Raw genomic sequence first — 25,200 nt, 5'->3', positions numbered from 1 at the left:
TCAGCAACATTGTAAGTGTCTAAGATGTTGCAGCTTGCATGACCTGATGGCTTTCGTCTGCTGTTTTCTGTTTCGTTTTTTAAGTCTGTTTGCCTCAACCATTTCTTCAAGACAGAGACTCAGATGTGCACAGCTGGTAACCATTGGTCATTTATTCTGGACAGTTCCTTATGTGTGTCATTAAGAGTGATGCTGATTGATTTGGTCGGCATACACAAACACATACGAAAACACTAACAGCCACAATCTATTACAGGAAAGCGTAATGGAGACTGCGGCCTAGTTTACCCCATATATCTTCTATAATGCCAGCCTGGCACTGAAAAATAGAGACAATCAGGGTGAAAATATGGGTGAATCTCACGAAACTTGTCAAGAACATGTCCTGGTCATATTTCACCACAAAATGTAAATAAAAAAGGTTTTACTTAAAGAAAATAAAGCCTGTTTTTCTTCTTTAAGGCCAAGCAGTTGACTAGTTGTTCAGAGAACTGACTGACTGGTTGAAAAGAAGCTATTGTTAGAAGAATCAACTGAAGTAATTGTTATAGATTAAGAATATAATCAAAAAAGTCAATAACTTGACAGTGTTTAACCACTGGAAATATATATTATATAATATAATATATATATATATATATATATATATATATATATATATATATATATATATATAGTATTAATAATGCATGAAATATATGTATATTGTATAAACATTATGCAACACTATATGTTGTATAATATTTTTAAACTATCTTTCATGCATTAACATGCTATTTTTTCACGTTCATGGATATTTATATATTTATTGTTTATTGTTTTAAACAATTTATTCCATGCATTATTATTATTATTATTATTATATTTCATCACTTTTAATGCATGCATATTTATGTATTATTTTTTTAATTTTTTAAAATGCATTTTATTGTTGCATTAATACAAATAAAGCATGAAAGATGTTTTTGTATTAAAATTATAGAACCCAATATTTTGTATATTATTTCTAAACAGTGTGTAATCATGTAATATTATATTAATATTATATATTACTATTTATATTACTATATACACACATATGCATATACAGTATATTAAAATGATACAACCTTATATATTGTATAATATTTTTAAACAATTTATTCCATGCATTATTATTATTATTATTATTATATTTCTTCACTTTTAATGCATGCATATTTATTTATTATATTGTTGAATTAATAACAAACATGCATGAAAGATATGTTTTTGTAAAACAGTATACTTCATCTGTTGTACCATAAAACATGCTTAGGACAACCATAAAACACTAACATCTGTACGAGCCTCTGAGGAACATCTGCGGTTTCATCAGTGAATCTGTTCAAATGTTCAGAATATCTGTTTGCAGTCCATCTGCCTCGTGGATGAAAGTCTCTGTGAGTTGCTAAAGGAAAATCACTCTCTGGTTTAACTTGTACTTAATATCCACCGCTGCCAGATGATTTCTGTCAGTTCAAGTCAGTTATTTCCATTCCCTGACAGAGACCCATGATGCCTCAGATGAAGCAGGTGATGACGTTTGACGTGTTGTGGGTTCAGCACATAATGAATTTCAGCAGCGAAAACAAACGTGGAGAATCTCTACCTCTGTTTGAGATTCCCCTGTGGCGAGTATCACTGTATTCTCTGTTCCACCTGTCATCACCTGAGGAAAATCAGCTTTTGGAAACTCTTCAAGCTCTCAGAGATCTATTAATCTGAGTTAAACAGCTGATGTGGAGCTAAAGTTCAGTAGCTTTAAAAAGAGACTAATACAACACAGCTCATCTCTTATTAAAGCTACTGAACTTGGCACATGCACAGGCCACTAATCAAAACATGCAGTAGTTGGAGATTTTTTTTTTGCATATGGAAAACATGCAGTTTCTGTACGGCTAGAATGACATCAGACAGCTCGGATAAAGAAGTGAAAGTTTGCACGTGCAGATCAATCTCAAATTTCAGTAAAATCAGATAAACATCGATGCACACAATTCTGTCATGGTCACATGTTTGTTATATTCCTGTCAGTTCAGCGTTTCATGGTTCAGGCTGAAAGGTCTCTTTCATTGTGGAATAATTATGGCGCTTTTGATAAAAACAATGATTTCTGGGCCGTGAGCTCACGTCTTGGTTCAGCCGGAGGTCAGAACATGCCAAACTGCTCAGTCATGCTTCTCATGGGGAACTTCTGTTGTGACTGGACATAATTATCAAACCTTTTGGACATGAATCCTTGATGGATGATACTGTATAATACTGTATGATATTGTGTGTATATGTACAATTAACAATTTATACTAATAATTGGTAACACTTCACGTTGGTTAATGCATGAACTAACATGCATTTGTTACAGTATTTATTCATCTTTGTTAATGTTAGTTAATAAAAATCCAGCTGTTCATTGTTTGTTCACTGTTTGTTCGCAGTGCATTAACTAATGTTAACAAATTTTTTTTATTTTATTAATGTATCAATAAATGTTGAGATTAACATTAACTAAAATTAATAAATTCTGTAGAAGTATTGTTCATTCTTAGTTCATAATTTTATTTAGAATAATAATAATTATTAGATGATCAATTTAATTCATATACAAGTAACACATATAAATATAAATTATAATTAACATTACTATATACAATTAGATGAATAATTAAAATAATTATTAAAATATTATTTAAATTATAATTTACATGTACTATTAATATATTATGAACAATCTATACTAATAATTTATATTTGTAATTTTATTTAGAATAATAATAATTAAATGATTAATTTCATTCATATACAAGTAAAACATAAATATCATAAATTATAATTAACATTACTACATACAATTATTAGATGAATAATTCAAATAATTATTAAAATATCATTTAAATTATTATAATTTACATGTACTATTAATATATTATGAACAATCTATAGTAATAATTTATATTTATAATTTTATTTATAATAATAATTATTAGATGATTAATTTCATTCATATATGCAAGTAAAATATTTAAATGTCACACATTATATACAATTATTAGATGATTAATTAATATAAATATTAAAATATAATTTAAATTATTAGAATTATTTATATGTACTAATAATGCCTATTAAACTAATTATTAATTTCGAAAAGAATATAAATTATATTATTATAATTATTATGATATATATATATATAAACAGAAAATAAACAGAAAATATTATAATTATTATATTTATATTAATGTAAATTACTACTAATACTACTACTACTACTACTAATTTAATAATAATTAATAATATTAATTATTGTTAATTATAATATGACGACAAAATACCAAAATTGCTACTACTTGATATCCTGATACTTCAGCAGGTGTTGTACCATAAAACAAATTTGTATTAATTATAGGCTACTAATTATTTTATGATTCTTTTAATTAATATATACCCGTGCAAATTAAATTATTAGAATTAAAATGATTACATTATTGATTATTATTATTTATTAAAATTATATTAATTAAAATGTAAAAATATAATACAATTAAGTATATATAAATAGACAAGAGTGATATATATTAAATAGTGTTTAATAATATATTACTAATAATAATTTTATATACAAATTATATATAAAAAATGAGTTGAATACTTTGAGTTGTCACTTCTTTTGAGTCCTTATATCTTTTAGAGAAGGAGGTCGTGTTTGGGGAGAGGTCAGCGGGTCAGACGCTGTCCTGAGGTTTCTAGCTGAACGTCGTGGTGTTGAACTCGTATCGTGAGGGTCTGTTGATGCTAATGGAGGGGGACGTCTAGAGCTACTGCCGGCTTGTCAGTTTTATAGCAGGTCATGCAAGTCATCAAACGGACACCTGACAGCTGAGACCTTCTGCTATTAATACAGACCTGTCAGAGCGCTGTCAGCTTCTGCTGGACACAGTTGAGCTGAGCTGGAGCTGACATTGACTCCTAGAGACCTCATTTTTAGGCCAAATTTTAAAATGTTCCCCTCTTGAATAAGGCAATCTCAGAATGCATTGTGGGTGGAAATTGGCAGATGAATCTGAAGGAAATATACAGAGCATTATTTTTGTCATACGGTTGAGTCTGTGACGCTGAGGTCATTTTGGGCTCAAAAAGAAATAGCTAAAAGTTAATTAGATCAGTTTTTAGACTAAAATAAATGACATTTTCCTCAGTTTATGGAATTTCTGTGTTGGTAATTTTCTAATTTCTTTAATCCTACAGTGTTCATGGAGAGATATGTCTGTTTTTAGTTCTGATCAGAGAAGGCTTGCGTTTCCTGATGGAATCCAAACTTTGGCTGTTGTAAGAAGAAACAAGCTACTTGCTTATGGAGCCTGGATTGACCGGATTAGACAAGGAAACCCCAGGGACTCAGTGGAAAGGCTTTTATCAAGAGTTTAGCACATAGTACGGAGAAGAAAATATGCAGGAATGATAAATATTCGTTAGTAGTTTCTCGGAATGCAACGGTGACGACAGCTTGTTTGTGGAAATGAAGCTAAACCGTTTGAGAAGAGAGTTGATTTACAGCGTAAAGTCTGTTATCTGAGGTAATGACCAAAGCAGGTGTTGCCAAAGTTCATGAATGATAAAGACAGTATGTATTGTGTCATGAAATATATATTATTATTAGATGATTAATTATTCTAATTATTCAAATATCATTGAAATGATTATAATTACTTTAATTTATATGTACAAATGCGTATTAAACTAATTGTATGATTCATTTAGAATAGAATAGAATATGAATTCTATTATTATACTAATATATATATTATTATACATATAAATGTATATTTATAATAATAATAATTATTAATAATACTATGACAGCAAAATACCTAACATATTCCTCATGGTGCTGGAATCATGTTTTTGTCTGTTGCATCTTTTTCATTTTTATTTATTTAATGCATATTCATGGAAGAGTTGATTAAAACTAAATATAATATATATATAATATATAATATACTTAATATATAAAATAAATAAAACTGAAATAAAACCTTAAAATTAGTTTATTCAGCTGCATTTCTCATTTTCATTTAGTTTAACTTGATGTAATAAAAATGACTAAAAGTAAAACTGAAATTAAAATTAAATTGATTTTAAATCATTTTATATATAGATATATTAAAAATGAATAAAAATAGGAAAATCACACAAAATGACTACAACTTTAAAAATTAAAAGGAAAATATAACAATAAAAACCAATATAAAATATTAATATATAATTAAAATATAATTAATATTTTTAAGTATATTTTAATTCATTTTAATGACAGTGAGTTCTAATTGTTTTTTTTTAATCTTTAAATATTAAAAGGGAAATATAACACAAAAAAATGAATATAAAATATTAATAAAAATCTATATTATACTAAAATAACACTGATTCATAGATTTTATAAATATATTTTAATTCATTTTAATGACAGTGAGTTCTAATTGTTTTTTTTAAACTTTAATTATTAAAAGGGAAATATAACAAAAAATGAATATAAAATATTAATAAAATCTATATTATACTAAAATAACACTGATTCATAGATTTTTTAATATATTTAAATTCATTTTAATGACAGTGAGCTCTAGGCCTAATTGTTTTTGTAAACTTTAAATATTAAAAGGGAAATATAACACAAAAAATGAATATAACATTTTAATAAAAATCTATATTATACTAAAATAACACTGATTCATGGACTTAAAAAATATATATATTTTAATTAATTTTAATGACTGAGCTCTGATTACATTTTTTTCTATTTTTCTATTCAATTTTAAAATTTTTGTTGTTTATATACAGCCAATTAGACCTTTAAGTTGTTTAATAATTTGACATCAGTGAATGATTCTCACATATTTGAGGTGTAAGAGAAGGTGAAATGTAAGTAAAAAAGTATCAAATAAGCATTTGATCATTTCTGGCTAAACTCTGTTAATAAAGTACATTACGACATTTAATTGCATGCAACAATTTATGTAAGAATCGCTTTACAACTCATTTACACAGTCATTTATTCTGCTAATGTTTCATGAATGAAGCCTGTTGTCTCACTAAATCATTTTTGCACCATCCAAAATAAACTGAATCACAAAAATGAACTGAACTTCCCAAAGTTACATATGACTAAGAAGGCATTTAATGAGAGCAAAGCTGCACGCACAGTAGTTTTACTACGTTTATTTAATTACTCTCCAGTAATGCTTACTAATATTCCGTAGGAATGACAGAGTTTGGCCTCTGACCCGACTCCAGTAACAACTCGTTACTGCTCAACTTTACGGTTCACAGCCGCTGCTCTGTATGCTTCATTTATCAGCCCTTCTTAAGGCTATTAAAGTGGACATAAATTACATCTATATATCAAGTGAATTGCTCAGCTAATTTCTCATTTCACATCCTGTGTGCTGAGCTTTATTTAAGTTCGTTTAATGGGCCATTAGCTCAAGGACACCTTTGTGCTTTTCTCCAGCTAAAAATGTCCTCAGGCACCTCCTGGTTTCATGGAATGTAAAACACGACGGTGAAGATGCAGGACATTTTACGCAGAGATTTTGCAAAGACTGAATGAAGACTAGAAGTTTACACACATCATGTTTAAGCTTTCATTTTCTATGTTCTTGCCCACATATAGTGTGAAACAATTTCATGGTTCAAATGCATTTTAAATGGTTTTGGTTGTGTTTAACTGCTAAAACTCACATTGATCTGATTCTAGTTATCAGGCCTGCATGGGAAACTCTGTAGTTGTAGTAGTAACTCATCCACACGGCTTTACGATAATTGAGCTACAGTTTATCCATGGTCACGTGTCTATGTTTTACGACACTCTCGTAGCTGTAATATGTGTGTTTAACATTACACATGTTCCATTTCATCATGATCGGTGTGTAATTCGGCCGATGGACCTGTGAAATATCACTCGACAGTGATGATTAAAAAACAACAATCTGAAAATCATTGCCTGAAACTTTAAAAGTGACCTACAATGCCCCTTTTACAAGATGTAATATAAGTCTCTGGTGTCTCCAGAATGTGTCTGTGAAGTTTCAGATCAGATCATTTATTATAGCTTGTCAAAATTACCCCTATTTGGGTGTGAGCAAAAACACACCGTTTTTGTGTGTGTCCCTTTAAATGCAAATGAGCTGTTGCTCCAGAAGAGGGCGGAGCTTTAACAGCTCAACAACAACAAAGCTGGAGAATCTCACGCAGCCAAAATGAGGATGGTCAGTAACGGTGTTCAGCCTTACATTGTTCAAACCGGAGTCGACACTGATGGAGAGACTCAGGAAGAAGTTACAACTTTTAGACGTTTCTGAATGGTTAGTGGATAAATTTATGTAGTTGCTGTGGAGTTGATTCAACTCATCCACTAGCATGTGCCGTCATGATAATCTTTTGTGCAAATCCAGCGTTGAATTGATCCTCGTTTGTGGTTTACGTTTTGATGTTCGTCATCATCAAGTCGACAGTTCATCAGAAACATTCAGCTGCCTCTTGCAGTCACGCATTTTGTCCTTTTTTGCAGTTTTTCCAGTCATCTGTTTGAGCCGTGTTTTCCAGAGATCTGGGAACATTCGAACGCTTCCCTGAGTCCTTTTCAGCATGTGTAATGTAATGATGTCACAGTGCATAATTCCAATGGAAAATCCACCTTTAAGCAGAATGACTCATTGATATTCCCGTCGCATTTGCCACATTGTGCGTTGCAAGGAATTAATCAGTTATTAAAAAGTCTGGTTAGTGCGGCGTTCCATGACCCGGAAAATTCTCCACAGCAGGACAATAGAGGGTGAGCGTGAATAGATCATCCTGATCCGACACACAGTTTTCTCACAGTCTGTCATATAAGTGTCACTGTCTCCCTCCTCCACTTTTCTTTCTCATTCTTAAGATCCGTTCACACCAAGGACGATAACTATAAAGATAATAATAAAGATATAGTTCTAAAAATCCTTCTCGATATGAAAGAATAGAGTCCACACCACACCTATAACCATAATGGCACAGAGAAACCATAGTGTTGGAATCACTTTCAGAACGGTTTTATTCAGCTGATGAATAATGAAAGACATGGACAGCCAATCAGAATTCATCCTGCTGTAATGAGCTCGAGCATTTAAAGTGACAGACGAGCATGCGCTTAGAATAAACAATATCGCTAATATAGTTATCTTCATAGTTTTAGTTCTTGGTGTAAACGGGCCTTTATACTAATAGTTTACATCAAAATGAAAATTATCATTATCATTTACTCGTCCTTATGTCACTTTTTCAGTTTTTTATTTTTGGGTGACTTTAAGGGTGAATTTCATGAAACCTGTCAAATTCAGATCTTATTTCACCCCAAAATCAAAGTATACATGGGAAAATAAATATAAATTATAAATTATAATATGCCTTGTTAATTTTCTAAGACATTTAAAAACTTTTTTTTTCCCCCAGAATTGTGATAACTATAAAGCAAATCATCTTTAAAAGTTTTTATAAATATTGTAAAAATAAACATAATATTGAAAATAATTAAATGTAGTATTTTTTGACAGTTAAATTGTTGTATTACAATGATAATGTATTAAGAGAAGAATTGTAATTAATAATAATGGAAAATGAGAAAATAAATAAGTAAATGAATTGTCATTAAAATAATGTAATGAATAAAAAATCTTGAAAAGGCTTCATCTAACGTTTTCTGAATTTGTGCTGAAATGTTATATTATATATATTTTTATTTTTATTTTTATTTTTTTAACTGTTTCTGTCTGTTTTTTTGGTTCATTAATTTGTCCCCCTTCGTTTCATCACACTTTCTCTTTTCTCGTTTCTATTTGTGTTTTTTTTTTTGTGATAAACCTAGATCAGCAGTTTTGGTGTTGATTTTGTTTTTGGGCTCTACTAGAAAAGGTTTTCATTCTTTAATGTTCAAAAAACACATTATTTTCCTCATATTCTCCATTGTTGCAGCTCCTCTCTTCCCAGTCTGTCATTAACACTCTGTTTAGTTCCTGTCTCTATGAAGCCCCGCCTTCTGAAAAGCACAATGTGCTCTGATTGGTCGGAGCAGTGTGTTGTGATTGGTTAAGCTCTTCAAGTATGTTTGGGAAATTCCCCATCCCTTACCATAACCGCCAGTTTCAACACACTACTAACTAACTCAACCAGGCCCCGCCCCTTTATTCTGCGTATGAATTATTTAAATGAGGAATATTGTGACGTGTTTATTTCTGGAAGAAAACTCTACAATGGAGGCGTTTCAGGGAGTGCAGAAAAAGTGACACTGATATAGAAAAAAACTCTCGCTGGAGGGACCATTTTCATGCTTAAACAGCAACATTACACACTAAAGAAAGTTGAACATGTATCATAGGACCCCTTTAAAATAACCGACTCTCTCATTGCTGCCACAGTAAATAAAAACTCTGGATAAACCCACAATCCCTGTTTCATGTCTGGCTTCTTCCTGTTTGTTTCCTTATTTTGCTGCCAGGAGAGAATATGTATCCTGGGTCTTTAAAGTTTCCTGGTGCAGTCAGAATGAGTTTTCTTCACGCGTTTGTGCGTTTCTCTTGCTGGAGTTTGATTCCTTAATCTTTCCTAATTGAGCTGAAATTCCAGCCCTGCGTTTGACCTGATGAAAGGTCCATCATGGCCACTCTGGGTCCCGGACATCATGTGCATGAAGACTTGAAGTTGACAGATGTTTGCGAAACACAATTAGGGTGTCATCATCTCATAGTGAGACTCCAGCTGTCTTTACTGCGCTGACAGATAGAGAGCGCCTTCATTCTGTCATGCATTATGCTTTAGGTTTCTTTTTCTAAGTTTAAACACAAACTTGCATTCACAACCCATTTTACCTCTTGGTTTGGTTTTATGCATCAGGAATTGACTGGAATGTGAAAAGTGGACATTTCCTTTACTTTAACGTAAATAATGCCTAAATAGCGATGGCTTTTTGAACTTGTGTGTCCATTTCCATTCTCCATCCAGAGTCCATTTAGATTTCATGTTAACTTCAGTATATGCAGTTAATATGTTTAATATCTGATCACAGTTTATGTTCTTTGTGAGACATGATGTTTAATGTTTTATGTCTGTTTGAGCAGTGTGTCGTGATGACTGCAGTACCCTGAGGCAGCTCTGACAGGTTGACATGTGATCAAAGTGAGTCAGCAGCACTTCTTACTCATGCAGTGACCTTGATCTGCACCTGCTTTACCCTCCCGAGTGAAGTCAAAGCTATTGAGTACAGTTTTTCATGGAAAAAATATGGTTATATTGAAAACATAAAAGTGTCTCGTCACACTCTGGAATTACATGAATCACGTAAATGCATATTTTCAATTCAAAATGATATATTTGAGAAAAAAGTCTCATAGTTTGAATCACTGGATGTTACTGTCTGTCTTTTAACATTTGTATTGCAAAACACTGGAATTTACGCTTTGCTTCTGTGAACAGTAAACTCCGCCTACTTTGATTTGATTGGCCACCTCAGTCATTTTGACATTGACGAGCCCTGTTAGATCGCTGAGGCAGACCAGACACCAGATATATATATATATATATATATATATATATATATATATATATATACAGTATATATATATTATAAAAAAATTTGTGTTTATAATTATTAATTTTGAATTATGGTGGGGGGCTGGTCTTTTTATTTAAAGGAATTAAATAATTTGAGTATTGTACGGAAGAGGATTAGGGCCAAGCAATAATAAAAAAATAAAACCATCTCAAGATTAAAGTTGTTAAATTTCGAGAAAAAACTCGTTAAATTTCAAGAAAAAATAAAACGAATTCATAATTTAAAGAAATTGTTCTCGTAATTTAACGACTTTTTTCTCATAATTTAATGACTTTATTCACAACATTTTATCTCAATTTTTTTCTCAAAATTTAACGTAATTTTTCTCATAATTTAATGAATTTGTTCTAGTAATTTAACGACTTTTTTTCTCGTAATTTAACGACTTTTTTCTCGTAATTTAATGACTTTATTCTCAACATTTTATCTAAATTTTTTCTCAAAATTTAACGTAATTTTTCTCATAATTTAACGAATTTGTTCTTGTAATTTAATGACTTTTTTCTCATAATTTAACTACTTTTTTCTCATAATTTAATGACTTTATTTTCAACATTTTATCTCAATTTTTTCTCAAAATTCAACATCATTTTTCTCATAATTTAACGTCATTTTTCTCGTAATTTAACAAATTTGTTCTCGTAATTTAATGACTTTTTTCTCGTAATTTAACGACTTTTTTCTCATAATTAAATGACTTTATTCTCAACATTTTATCAAAAATTTTTCTCAAAATTTAACGTAATTTTTCTCATAATTTAATGAATTTGTTCTCGTAATTTAACGAATTTGTTCTCATAATTTAATGACTTTATTCTCAACATTTTATCTCATTTTTTTCTCAAAATTTAACGTAATTTTTCTCATAATTTAACGTCATTTTTCTCATAATTTAACGAATTTGTTCTCGTAATTTAACAACTTTTTTCGCGTAATTTAACGACTTTTTCTCGTAATTTAATGACTTTATTCTCAACGTTTTATCTCAATTTTTTCTCAAAATTTAACGTCATTTTCTCATAATTTAACGAATTTGTTCTCGTAATTTAATGACTTTTTTCTCATAATTTAATGCCTTTATTCTCAACATTTTATCTAGACTTTTTTCTCGAAATTTAACACGTTTTTTTCTCGTAATTTAACGAGTTTATTCTCAACATTTTATCTCGACTTTTTTCTCGAAATTTAACGAGTTTTTTCTCGAAATTTAACAAATTTAATCTCGAGATGGTTTTATTTTTTTATTATTGCTTGGCCCTAATCCTCTTCCGTAGGATTGAAAGGGATTTAAGGGAATAAAGAAATTATAACAATAAGTTCTAGGTATAATTGTGAAGTAATCAATTTAAACTATTTGCAAATAATATTTTATTTTAAAATGTGCACACATTCACTCTTTATTCATATGTCTAGAATGTCAAAAATGCTAAACGTTTCTTGTCTGGTCACATTCAGTTATGAATTACACGAATCATATAAATTACAGCATATTTTCCATTCAAACTGTGAAAATTCATGGAAGAGTTGAATAATTTAGATATTTCTGTTAGTCATAAAACATAAAAATGTTAAGTTACTTACACTTTACCACACATCTTTCACCGTTAAGTGTAATATATATAATATTACCATATTAATTCACTAATTATTGTGTGTATTTAAAATGATTATTTATTATGATTTATATTATCTATAATGTATTATCTGTTTATACATTTATTTGTAATGAATATTTGTAATTTATTATTATTTTAATTATTAAATTAAAAATGCATATTTAATGCAAATGTAAATTAAATTAATTTAGGAATTTTCTAGCAAAGTGAACATTCCCTAGTCTCAGTTAACTCACATAATCCACGTGCACACGAGGAGCTCATGCAGAAATTAGGCAGTAATTTGGACATTCCTTGCGGAGTCCTCAGATCCCTGCAGGCTCCAACACAACATTCCCAAGTCCGTCAGGCCCAAACAGGTAGCCCTCAGATTCAGAGCGCAGGTTAAAGATCAGCCCTGCGGGGTTTGGGAAACATATTTTGTCTCTTGTTAACACCAGGAGCTTTGTAAACCAGACGGGAATGAGAGCAAACGAAAACAAATCTTTTGTCTGGATGTCAACGTGCTTCTGAGCTGCTTGGGAAAGACATCAACCCGGACACCGTTAGAGACCCAGAGAAAGAAGTGCAGGGATGTGTGGCGTCTGGTTGAGCTTAGTCTTTTCAAACCATCCTCGGAGCAGATCTGCTCAGCTGTTAAGTCTCTCACGAATGCGGTGGGCATCCAACTGAGACGAGGCTGACGGGAAATTCTCTCTAATTCGCTCTCTCGCACAAGTGTGTGTATATACAGTGCTGATTTGACCACACATTTCACACAAACACACACGCATCAATGCACAAAGCCAGATCCGCCGGGTTGACAGGGGGCCGGGAGGTCGTCTAATTAAGTTTGAAAAATGTCAAAGCATCATTAACAGAACTGACACAAATTCTGAGAGATTCCTTAACCAAAAAACAAGGTTGTTTGGTCTTCTTAAAAAGTCATTTTCAGATTATTTTCAGTCTTTCGGACACAGTTGAGCAACTATAAGTGTGTTTAGATCCCTGAAACATCATGTTGAAAGCATTTCAGAGCTCCTTACAGACTCAAATGTGTCCGAAAATAATCTGAAAAGGACTTTTACTGTCGAATTCTGTCTGTCCTCTGTTCAGAAAGACTCGCAGCTGAACGTGTCTTGTCAACACACACCTTGGGAAGAAGAATTGTGTAAAAACAAAACACAGCTGTTCTCAAAGACAGATATGTGAGGAATTTGAATGGTTTTTGTCTAGTTGAACTCATTGCAAGAAATTCTCTGGAAAGGTTTTGTGATTGTCTGAGTTTATAGAATAATTGCTCAGAGATAGTATTTGTGTAATCCGCCATTCTTTGTATGGATAGGCAACGCGCTCTGCCAAGTTTCCTTTGCCAAGGGCATGATGGTAAATATTTAATATTGGAATTAAATATTGTACTGGAATCTTTGTCTGAGATGTTTCTTTTAAAATTCCTTTGGAGAAACAAAAATAGACACAAATGAGATAATTGCTGACATACAGTAAGAGTTTAGAGTTATAAAATGAATGTGGAGAGCAGCTCAGATGTGCTCTTGGAAGAAGTTTGATGAGAAATGTTTGAGTTCATTTCAAGATCTGTTTGCAGGCACTGGTATCTTGGCAAATCTAAGCACAGTTTAGAGAAATTATTGAGATTTCTTCTGAAACTTTAGAGGACACACATGTGAGATTACTGGGTCTTTTTCTCAGGAGAAACATCTGAGAAGCATAAGATGTAAGCAAAAGTTTTTTTTTGCTCTCCATTTAATCTCATTGCTGAATTTATTTATTCTTGTTTTATTAAAATATATATTTTTCTATTTATTTATTTGCTTTTTATTTTTTTATTATTTTATTATATATTCTTTTTTTACTAATTTGATTTATTTATATGATTTTCTGTTTATTTATTATTTTTATTAATTGATTCTTATTTACTTTTATGTATTTTTCTATTTATTTATGATTTTTTATTAACTTTATTTATTTTATATTTATTTATTTTTGTATTTTATTTGTTATTTATTTATTTATTCTTTCTTTCTTTATTTATTTATTCATTCTTTTATTCATATTTACTTTTTATGTATTTTTCTATTAATTTATTTATTATTTAATTAACTCTTAATTTTTCTATTTATTTATTTTTGTATTTATTTATTTATTTTATTTTTTCTATTTATTCATTCTTTTATTTATTTATTATTTTATTCATTTATTCTTATTTACTTTTTATGTATTTTTCTATTTATTTATTTATTATTTTATTAACTTTATTTATGTTTATATTTATTTATTTTTGTATTTATCTGCTATTTATTTATTTTTTATTTTTTATATTTATTCTTTTATTTATTTATTCATTTATTCATATTTACTTTTTATGTATTTTTCTATTTATTTATTCTTTATTTATTTATTTTCATTGTCTATTCATTTATTATTTATATCATTTATTATTATTTATTTTTTAATGTTTCTATTTATTTATTTATTTATAATTAATTTAATTTATTTATTTTTCTATTTATTTATCATTTTATTTATATGTTTATTTATCATTTATCAATTGATTGATTTTTCTATTATTCATTCATTTTATTATTTTCTTTCTATAGTAACACCTCATTTCACCCCACAGCCTGCTAAAGCAGAACTGCTAAAAAAAAAGCTTTTAATTAAAGCATCATAAAGTTGATAATAGTTGGTTCTACATACAAGGCTGCCTGTCAGATGTTGGTCATGCATGTGTGTGTGTGTGATGTGTGAGTCTGCCTACAGATGTGGTCACATTAAAACCAGAAATATATTTTATACAAGTACACAGACACGAATACTTGGCCAGCGCTTTACAAGTTTGCGAGATTCTGTGTGCTTGTACCACAAATCAAATGACACTATCAACTATAGATTCATTTACACAACCACATGCATTTATTTAAAAGTCTCAGCGAGCAGCTGCAGATGTTTGAGGATAAACACAAATGATTAGCTGTAAAAGTCTCTGATATAGATTCTCAGCAGGAGTTGAGTTTTATGTGGTCGAGAGAGTAGAGATGCTCTCGTTTATTCGTTCTCTGCGGTCGACGCTGGAGCCCGCCTGCCCCAATCTGTTATTAGTTAAAAATGGTAAATTATGCTTTGATATCTGAATGTCATGAATATGTTTTGTTGTTGTTATCAGAAGGAGCTGAATCAAAAGTAATGCATGCACGGGCTTAACTCCGACTGTTGTTTTGAATGCATTCAGAGGCTCGTTTTCCCAATCTGCTCTACAGTTGAAGAAAACAGCTGTATACCGTCCCGTAACCCATGTTAGAAAGCCTTTGCATGGTTCTTAAATGTGCCGTTGGACTGTACGCTTCAGTTACATGAAGTGTTTATATAATTTTGACTTGCTTTGTCTAAAGAGATCCATCTTAAAATGAACATTAGATAAGTGAGACTCCCTCTTATGCATGCAGTGAACAGATGTGGTAGATAGTTTTGTTTGGAGAGGTTGGTTATGACAGTGACAGTTGTTATGGATTATGTGTGGCTGCAGTATTTCATAAGTCTTGTACTCTGACTCTCTTTGTCTGCAGGCTTCTTTTAAGTGCACTATGTAGGCAGCAGGGGGCAGTGTGCACTCTCCAGTGCACAGTAGCTACAGTGTCAAAGATGATGGAAGAGGCACGCGATTTTTCTTCTTACCTTTTTGTTTGTTCATCAGTTTGTCGGTTTAAGAAATAAATCAGGACTGCAGAGCTCTTTATTGCTGAGTCAGGAAACGGTTATTGCACAGACACAGAACACTAGTCTTTATGATGGCATCTGATAAGGCGAATATCATTCTTGCTGTTGCTCATATTTGGGGTTAGCAATATAACAAACGTAAATGCATAATTTTTTCAGCACTGATTGTGTTCTAGACATGAATGATTTGTTTTTGGGCTCTACTAGAACAGGTTTTCATGTCTCTATGAAGCCCCTCCTTCTGAAAAGCACAATGTGCTCTGATTGGTCGGCTGGATCAGTGTGTTGTGATTGGTCAAGTGCTTTGAGCGTGTTTGGGAAATGTCCCGCCCCTTACCATAATGCCCTGCCCCTAACTCAACCAGGCCGCTCCCCTTTATTTTTCATATGCCTTGGGCAGGAATCTTGTTTCTGTCACTGAATAAAAAGTTAAAAAATGTTTAATTGCGGCTTTTTATCTCACAAATCTGACTTTATAACTCACAATTGCAACTATATATCACACAATTCTGGCTTTATACTCACAATTCCGACTTTATAACTCACAATTCTGACTTTATAACTCACAATTCTGACTTTATAACTCACAAATCTGACTTTATAACTCATAATTCTGACTATAACTCATAATTCTGACTATAACTCATAATTCTGACTATAACTCACAATTCTGACTTTATAACTCACAATTCTGACTTTATATCACAATTCTGACTTTATAATTCACAATTCTGACTTTATAACTCAAAATTCTGACTTTATATCACAATTCTGACTTTATAATTCGCAATTCTGACTTTATAACTCAAAATTCTGACTTTATTTCTCACAATTCTGACTTTATTTCTCACAATTGCGACTTTATATCTCACAATTCTGACTTTATAACTCACAATTCTGACTATAACTCACAATTCTGACTTTATATCTCGCAATTCTGACTTTATAACTCACAATTCTGACTTTATAACTCACAAATCTGACTTTATAACTCATAATTCTGACTATAACTCACAATTCTGACTTTATACTCACAATTCTGACTTTATATCACAATTCTGACTTTATAACTCATAATTCTGACTATAACTCACAATTCTGACTATAACTCACAATTCTGACTTTATAACTCAAAATTCTGACTTTATTTCTCACAATTCTGACTTTATTTCTCACAATTGCGACTTTATATCTCACAAATCTGACTTTATAACTCACAATTGCAACTATATATCACACAATTCTGGCTTTATACTCACAATTCTGACTTTATAACTCATAATTCTGACTTTATAACTCACAATTCTGACTTTATACTCACAATTCTGACTTTATATCACATTTCTGACTTTATAATTCGCAATTCTGACTTTATAATTCGCAATTCTGACTTTATAACTCACAATTCTGACTTTATTTCTCACAATTGCGACTTTATAACTCACAATTCTGACTTTATACTCACAATTCTGACTTTATATCACATTTCTGACTTTATAATTCGCAATTCTGACTTTATAATTCGCAATTCTGACTTTATAACTCGCAATTCTGACTTTATTTCTCACAATTGCGACTTTATAACTCACAATTCTGACTTTATAACTCACAATTCTGACTTTATTTCTCACAATTGCGACTTTATAACTCACAATTCTGACTTTATAACTCACAATTCTGACTATATCTATAAATTAGTGCTGTCAAATCAATTAATCATGATGAATCACATATAACAAAATTTTGTGTTTACATAATGTTTTATAAAATATATATAAATATAATACAAAAAAATTAAAGGAACACTTTGAAAACACATCAGACCTCAATGGTTTGTATGCATGCCAGACAACGTCGGGACATGCTCCTAATGAGACGACGGATGGTATTTCCTCCCAGATCTGGACCAGTGCATCACTGAGCTCCTTGACAGTCTGAGGTGCAACCTGGCGGCGTTGAAAAGACCGAAACATAATGTCCCAGAGATGTTCTATTGGATTTATGTCAGACGAGTGTGGGGGCCATTCAATGGTATCAATTCCTTCATCCTCCAGGAACTGCCTGACTTGATGCTATTCTCTGATTAACAAGTGCTCCTTTAATTTTTTTGAGCAGTGTATATATACACACACACACACACACACACACACACACACACACGCATATGTAAACACAAACCTTTATGTTTATATAATTAATCACGATTAATCGATTTGACAGCACTACTATAAATGCATTAAACAATGGAAGACAGTCATGCCTTTCCAGAGTTGATTTATAGCCAGAAGCTTCATGCCTTTGTCTTCCCTGATGAGTGTATTTATATGCTGGACGGCTGTATCTTTGTGTTGTTGGTGACCCTGGTGATGCTATCTGGACCAACAGCTGGATCCAACAGCTGTGCCAAGCTACGGTACGGACCCCCGTCTACACAGAAACACACTTTGAGAGGAAGTCACACCAATGCACGTCTGGAATGCAAACACACAAATCTCTCGGTTTGACACATAAAAGGCTCTGAACGATTGCTGGTGGTCTGATGGAACGTCAAAAATAAATGTGTTTTTCCTGTTTCGTAGTTTTTATTTGGATGTAGTTTGATCTTCAGTTTATAAGTTTATGCATGTTTGAAAACACGAATAGAGAAGAAATTATATGCTTTTGGCATAGATTTGGCAGTTCTGACAGGTGGTTTGTGTGCATTAGATTCACATAGATCTGAACATATGGCAAAGGCACCGACCAGAAGTTGAGCAGATTTTCTCAAGCAGTGGATGTTAGGGGCTGTAACACATATATCATGTTTTATGTGTGTGTTATTTGTGCATATCTGCACATCTGTGTGTGTTCGGGGATAATAGATTTATAACTTACAGAACCAGAAACATTCCGTAGGAATTCTATTCCTGCAGAGGTTGCAAATGTTGTATGTATGACTTTCCTTTCTTTTGTGGATCACTTTCAGCTTGGCTTCAATGTAATGTTTTTTGCTTAGAAACACACTTCTCAACAGTCTGTAGCTATGAAACATGAACATACAGATTACTGATGTGTGTTTTTCGAGTTAGAATTTGATGAAAATCCATTTAAACATCAGTTGGCTCTTTTGTGTTTGCGATGTCAGAGCTCTGTGTTCTTTTTGTGTGTTGTAAGAAACCGTGTCTGAACCCGCCAACATCATTGACAACAAATTCCAGACAGTTTTCTGTAAACATATATAGCATTGTGCAAAACCGAGAACAAAATTTAAACATCACATTGTCTCAACACAAACTGCATCGGAAAGTTATGCTCTAGAAGAATGGAAGGATGGAATTTAATTTCTAAGATAAAATCGTGTCTCTCACAATAACAATGGTTCAGTTATTGGATTTAAACAGAATGAGCATGTTTATCTGTACGTTAATCTGCACCAGACGACCCGCTTGACAAATCAGAGGTTAGAGGTCAGGAAAAAAACACATTACTCTTGTGTTGTTTAATAAGCTTATAAGGCAAGTTTATTAAGCACATTTCAGGTATACCTTGGTAATTTTACATAATAAAAATGATAGAAATAATTAGACATATTTAGTTTAGTTACTAAAAGAATTATTGAAAAAAGAATGGGCAAAGGAAAGGAAAAAATTGATAAAGGATTTAAAATACAACAGAGAAAAGTATAAATGACAGGAAATACATTTAAATGTAATGCAATGAAAATGCAGAATGTGAGAATTCACAAGTTACAGTTAAAATGCAATTAAAAAATAATTATAAATGAAAAATACAAACCTGATTCCAAAAAAGTTGGGACACTGTACAAATTGTGAATAAAAACAGAATGAAATGATGTGGAAGTTTCAAATTTCAATATTTTATTCAGAATAAAAATAAGTTGATTTTAAATTTCGTGGCATCAACACATCTCAAAAAAGTTGGGACAAGGCCATGTTTACCACTGTGTGGCATCCCCTCTTCTTTTTATAACAGTCTGCAAACGTCTGGGGACTGAGGAGACAAGTTGCTCAAGTTTCGGAATAGGAATGTTGTCCCATTCTTGTCTAATACAGGCTTCTAGTTGCTCAACTGTCTTAGGTCTTCTTTGTCGCATCTTCCTGTTTATGATGCACCAAATGTTTTCTATGGGTGAAAGATCTGGACTGCAGGCTGGCCATTTCTGTACCCGGATCCTTCTTCTACGCAGCCGTGATGTTGTAATTGATGCAGTATGTGGTCTGGCATTGTCATGTTGGAAAATGCAAGGTCTTCCCTGAAAGAGACAACGTCTGGATGGGAGCATATGTTGTTCTAGAACTTGGATATACCTTTCAGCATTGATGGTGCCTTTCCAGATGTGTAAGCTGCCCATGCCACACGCACTCATGCAACCCCATACCATCAGAGATGCAGGCTTCTGAACTGAGCGCTGATAACAACTTGGGATGTCCTTGTCCTCTTTAGTCCGGATGACATGGCGTCCCAGTTTTCCAAAAAGAACTTCAAATTTTGATTCGTCTGACCACAGAACAGTTTTCCACTTTGCCACAGTCCATTTTAAATGAGCCTTGGCCCAGAGAAAACGACTGCGCTTCTGGATCATGTTTAGATATGGCTTCTTTTTTGATCTATAGAGTTTTAGCCGGCAACGGCGAATGGCACAGTGGATTGTGTTCACCGACAATATTTTCTGGAAGTGTTCCTGAGCCCATGTTGTGATTTCCATTACAGTAGCATTCCTGTATGTGATGCAGTGCCGTCTAAGGGCCCGAAGATCATGGGCATCCAGTATGGTTTTCCGGCCTTGACCCTTACGCACAGAGATTGTTCCAGATTCTCTGAATCTTTGGAGGATATTATGCACTGTAGATGATGATAACTTCAAACTCTTTGCAATTTTTCTCTGAGAAACTCCTTTCTGATATTGCTGCACTATTTTTCGCCGCAGCATTGGGGGAATTGGTGATCCTCTGCCCATCTTGATTTCTGAGAGACACTGCCACTCTGAGAGGCTCTTTTTATACCCAATCATGTTGCCAATTGACCTAATAAGTTGCAAATTGGTCCTCCAGCTGTTCCTTATATGTACATTTAACTTTTCCGGCCTCTTATTGCTACCTGTCCCAACTTTTTTGAAATGTGTAGCTCTCATGAAATCCAAAATGAGCCAATATTAGGCATGACATTTCAAAATGTCTCACTTTCAACATTTGATATGTTATCTATATTCTATTGTGAATAAAATATAAGTTTATGAGATTTGTAAATTATTGCATTCCTTTTTTATTCACAATTTGTACAGTGTCCCAACTTTTTTGGAATCGGGTTTGTAAATTCACTTTATTAATAATGTAACTAAAAATGTCAACATTTCTTGTCATGGTTTAGTTTTTCATGAGCATTTTCACCCTCTCTGAGCCTAAGAATTAGCCTAGCAAGTATATTTAATATGTAAATGATGTCTGTTGTGATTGGCTAACCTCTTTACATGTGGAATAGAGTGCAACAGATGGCTTCCGGAAGTAAAAACTCCATTAATTTTCTCCATAGGGAAATTGATTTTGAACGATAACCTGTAAACCTTTAAAGACAGCTACAAGGTTGTTAATCAGTAGTTTTTGCTTATTTTTAAAATAATCGAGTTTAACAGCAGAATTTCTGGTGAAAAACTACATTACCCATGAAGCTGTACAGAAAATTACACCAATCAGAGAGTCGAAACAAGTGACAAGTGCCTAAAGAGCTTTTTAGCAAGCATTGCAAATGACGCAATCGAGTCGATCTCCCTACACTCTCGAAATACTTAAATGTTTGTATATATATGCATATTTTGGAATAAACTTCAAATATATTGTTTTTATATATACTCAACGTTTGTGAATGAGTAGTTTTATATTTCTCTATCATTTTTAATTCAATTATGTTGTTCGCAATGCTTCATTGGATTGTAGTTCTTTCCCTCATTAAAGTCGATAAGCTCACAGTCTTGTTCTTTCCTTTTTTTGCTTCTAATCAAAGTTTGTAGCGTTGTGATTTATCTCATAACTGCTTGGTTTGGTACACACTTAACGAAGACTTTTTAAAAATCTCTATTCAAAAAATGAATGGAAAAAATACTAAAGCGTGCTTTTAGTAGCAATAATGTTAACCATGGATGAGATTTTGATGTATAAAAGTTGTCAATCATATGATTATGAAGTGAATATACTGAGATAAACACTATGATGGTTTCTAAATGAGCTGTTTTTGTACTTTAGTTTCAGTAAATGTTCAGTTTTTTGGGATTGATTAGTTCATTGTCAGTGTAAGTTACACAGTGCGCCTAATACTTGCCAGACTTCATTATGTGGACATGACCCCTGACCTCACTGACCCTGCACACCGCTGGGTACACCCTTCAAACCCCACGTGTGGCCTAACGCAGGATCCCCTGATGGAAGAAAGCGCTGCTGTTCCTCCAGGGTGTCTCTTTCATGTCCTTGACCAGCAGGTTGGCCTCGGGTCATGAAAGGGGTTATGACCTCTCAGTGAAGGAATGTGGTTCGTCTCCATTTCCTTGTTGATGTTACAGTCTGGATGAAGACGACTGTATGTGAAGGTTGACATTATGAATTACTAATCAGTCACTCATGTTATTCTGAATAAAATGGAAAGTATTGGACATCATTTATGCTTTGCAGGATTGACTTTAACATCATTAACACTTTCCAATATTGGTTGTAAACATTAGCCAATAGTTAATGCAATCATTAACATGAACTGATATTCTCATATTAGAGGTGTGGTTTGAACCTAGTCTTTATTTCCATAATGCATTAACTTCTATTTTGAATTCTAAGCATTGTATTTCTATCTTTGCATGTCAAACTATTACATATTGAGCAGATTTTGCTTCTTGCATCTTTCTCGAAGATTTATGAACCTCCAAAGTTGTCTACATGTGTAATGGTGTGATCACGTCCGGCAGGAATTCCATTCACTGATTCATTATGTTTAATTCCCTCCTCTTGCACACATCGCTCGGCTCTTTAGGGGCCAATTTGTTGTGGTGAGAATTTTATTGAAATAATGTTTTGGGAAACCGACAAACCGATTTTCGCATAAACATCTCCATGTGTTTGAATGTGAGAGCGGGATGTGCGTCGAAACCTCAATGAATGGTGAAACTTCTCGCTGTGAGGCTGCCTGGCCTGTTGAAGGACACAATTTTCCAGCTATTTAAATTTTTTCCCCTTTTTTGATGAACTTAAAGTGGTTTGAGGTCAGTGATTGTGCCAATTAAATGCTGAAACATCTCTCACCATCCCATTGAGATGATTTGTGTCCACTGGAAAAATGAAGTGGTTTTGTTGAACATGGAGAGAAATCACTAACTGCTCTTACTACTTTTTTTTGACCGTATTTTGAAGGAGAATCTTTGTCTTTAATACTTGTTAGTACTTGTATTTTCTCATACCCAAAATGCATCAAACCTTCTGACATTACAAGCATCAATATGCTCATAAAGTTGAAAGATATGGAAACTAAAACTCTCCAAGTGACGGGTTTCTCATGAACGCTTTCCAGTGAAAACTCAACCGGCGGTCCAGTTTTCAGTAGCTAAATAATCAAAAAAAACATTATTGTCAAATTTAGTTAAAGTGAAAAACAGCTAAATGTGTCTTTAATTACACTCCTGATTTACTCATTGGCAGCAGACTGTCATGGGCAAAATCTCTTTTTATTCCGACTATGTTAGGTTGTTTTTGAGATGGAAAGACTGTGCATGGAAACAAGATATTATGTTTTAGCTTGGCAATGAATTTCCACTAATAAGCGCTTGTTGAGACCTCAGATGACCTATGCAGTTGAGTCTTTTATGCATCTGATCTCTCTATATAAAAAGTTTCATAACTGATCTGTATGAATATGTTCATATGTCTTCAAATCGTAAACATCTGGAAGCACATGGAGACGATTGTCCAAATCTGTAAACGATCTGTCTGTATTTCAGACTGTAATGTGTTTGTTCTCTCTCACTGTCAGACGTGAACGAGTGTGAAGAGACCAATGGAGGGTGTGAAGCTCTGTGCTGTAACACTATTGGCAGTTTCTACTGCAAGTGTCCCGCAGGTCAGGAACTCAAGGAGGACGGCAAGACCTGCCAGGGTGAGTCCCGTTTGTTCTTTCTCGGATTCTCTGTGCAGTTCATGCTTTTTCAACAGATAGACTCTGTCAGCAAAGCTGCTTTATCTAAAGCTGTTCTTGTCATTCCTGCTCTAGAACATCAGAATGGAATCAAACTTTATTTCCTGTTTGTTCCATTCAGCTATGAAATTTAGAATTTACAATTTCCTGTTTGGAAAAGTGGAATAAATTGTTACTTGGAGTCTGAATTCCAATTTGGAATCTCAAGCAGAAATCTAGAACTCTGATTTTACCAAATTGCAGGACATTCACTATTATTATAAAAGATGCATAATAATAAGCCTATTTAGCAAATGTTTGTGCAGAAGACAGATGTGCTGGATGGATGGATGGATGGATGGATGGAGGATGGTTGGTTGGTTGGATGGATGGATGGATGGATGGATGGATAAATGATGGATGGATGGATGATGGTTGGATGATGGATTAATGAATAGATGGATGAATGGATGGTTGGATTATGGTTGGATGGATGGATAAATGATGAATGGATTGTGGTTGGATGATGGATGAATGAATGGATGGATGATGGTTGGATGGATGAATGAATGAATGAATGAATGAATGGATGGATGATGGTTGGATGGATTGATGGATGGATGATGGTTGGTTAAATGGGTGGATGGATGATGGATGGATGGATGATAGTTGGATGGATGGATGGATGGATGATGGTTGGATGGATGATGGATGAATGGATGGATGGATCATGGTTTGATGGTTGGATGAATGGATGGTTGGATGATGGTTGGATGGATGGATAAATGATGGATGGATGATGGTTGGATGATGGATGAATGAATGGATGGATGATGGCTGGATGGATGGATAAATGATGGATGGATGAAGGTTGGATGATGGATGAATGAATGGATGGATGATGGTTGGATGGATGGATGAATGAATGGATGGATGATGGTTGGATGGATGGATAAATGATGGATGGATGATGGTTGGATGATGGATTAATGAATGGATGGATGAATGGATGGATGGTTGGATTATGGTTGGATGGATGGATAAATGATGAATGGATGATGGTTG

The 25,200-nt window shown here is 32.8% G+C and overlaps 1 protein-coding gene across 1 annotated transcript in view; it reads left to right on the top strand.

Annotated features, from left to right (window-relative positions):
* The window catches only part of megf6b (multiple EGF-like-domains 6b), a 93,136-nt gene that overhangs the window by 17,552 nt on the left and 50,384 nt on the right, over positions 1–25,200 (top strand). Inside the window, exon 5 of the mRNA XM_048172497.1 lies at positions 23,995–24,117. Coding sequence (XP_048028454.1) covers positions 23,995–24,117 — 123 coding nt within the window. The remainder of the gene's footprint in view (positions 1–23,994; positions 24,118–25,200) is intronic.

This window comes from Megalobrama amblycephala, linkage group LG21 (genome assembly GCF_018812025.1).
Source record: "Megalobrama amblycephala isolate DHTTF-2021 linkage group LG21, ASM1881202v1, whole genome shotgun sequence".
In the NCBI taxonomy this organism is placed as follows: domain Eukaryota; kingdom Metazoa; phylum Chordata; class Actinopteri; order Cypriniformes; family Xenocyprididae; genus Megalobrama; species Megalobrama amblycephala.
The sequence above is the reverse complement of the archived record's forward strand: the minus strand, read 5'-3'. Positions and strand labels throughout refer to the sequence as shown.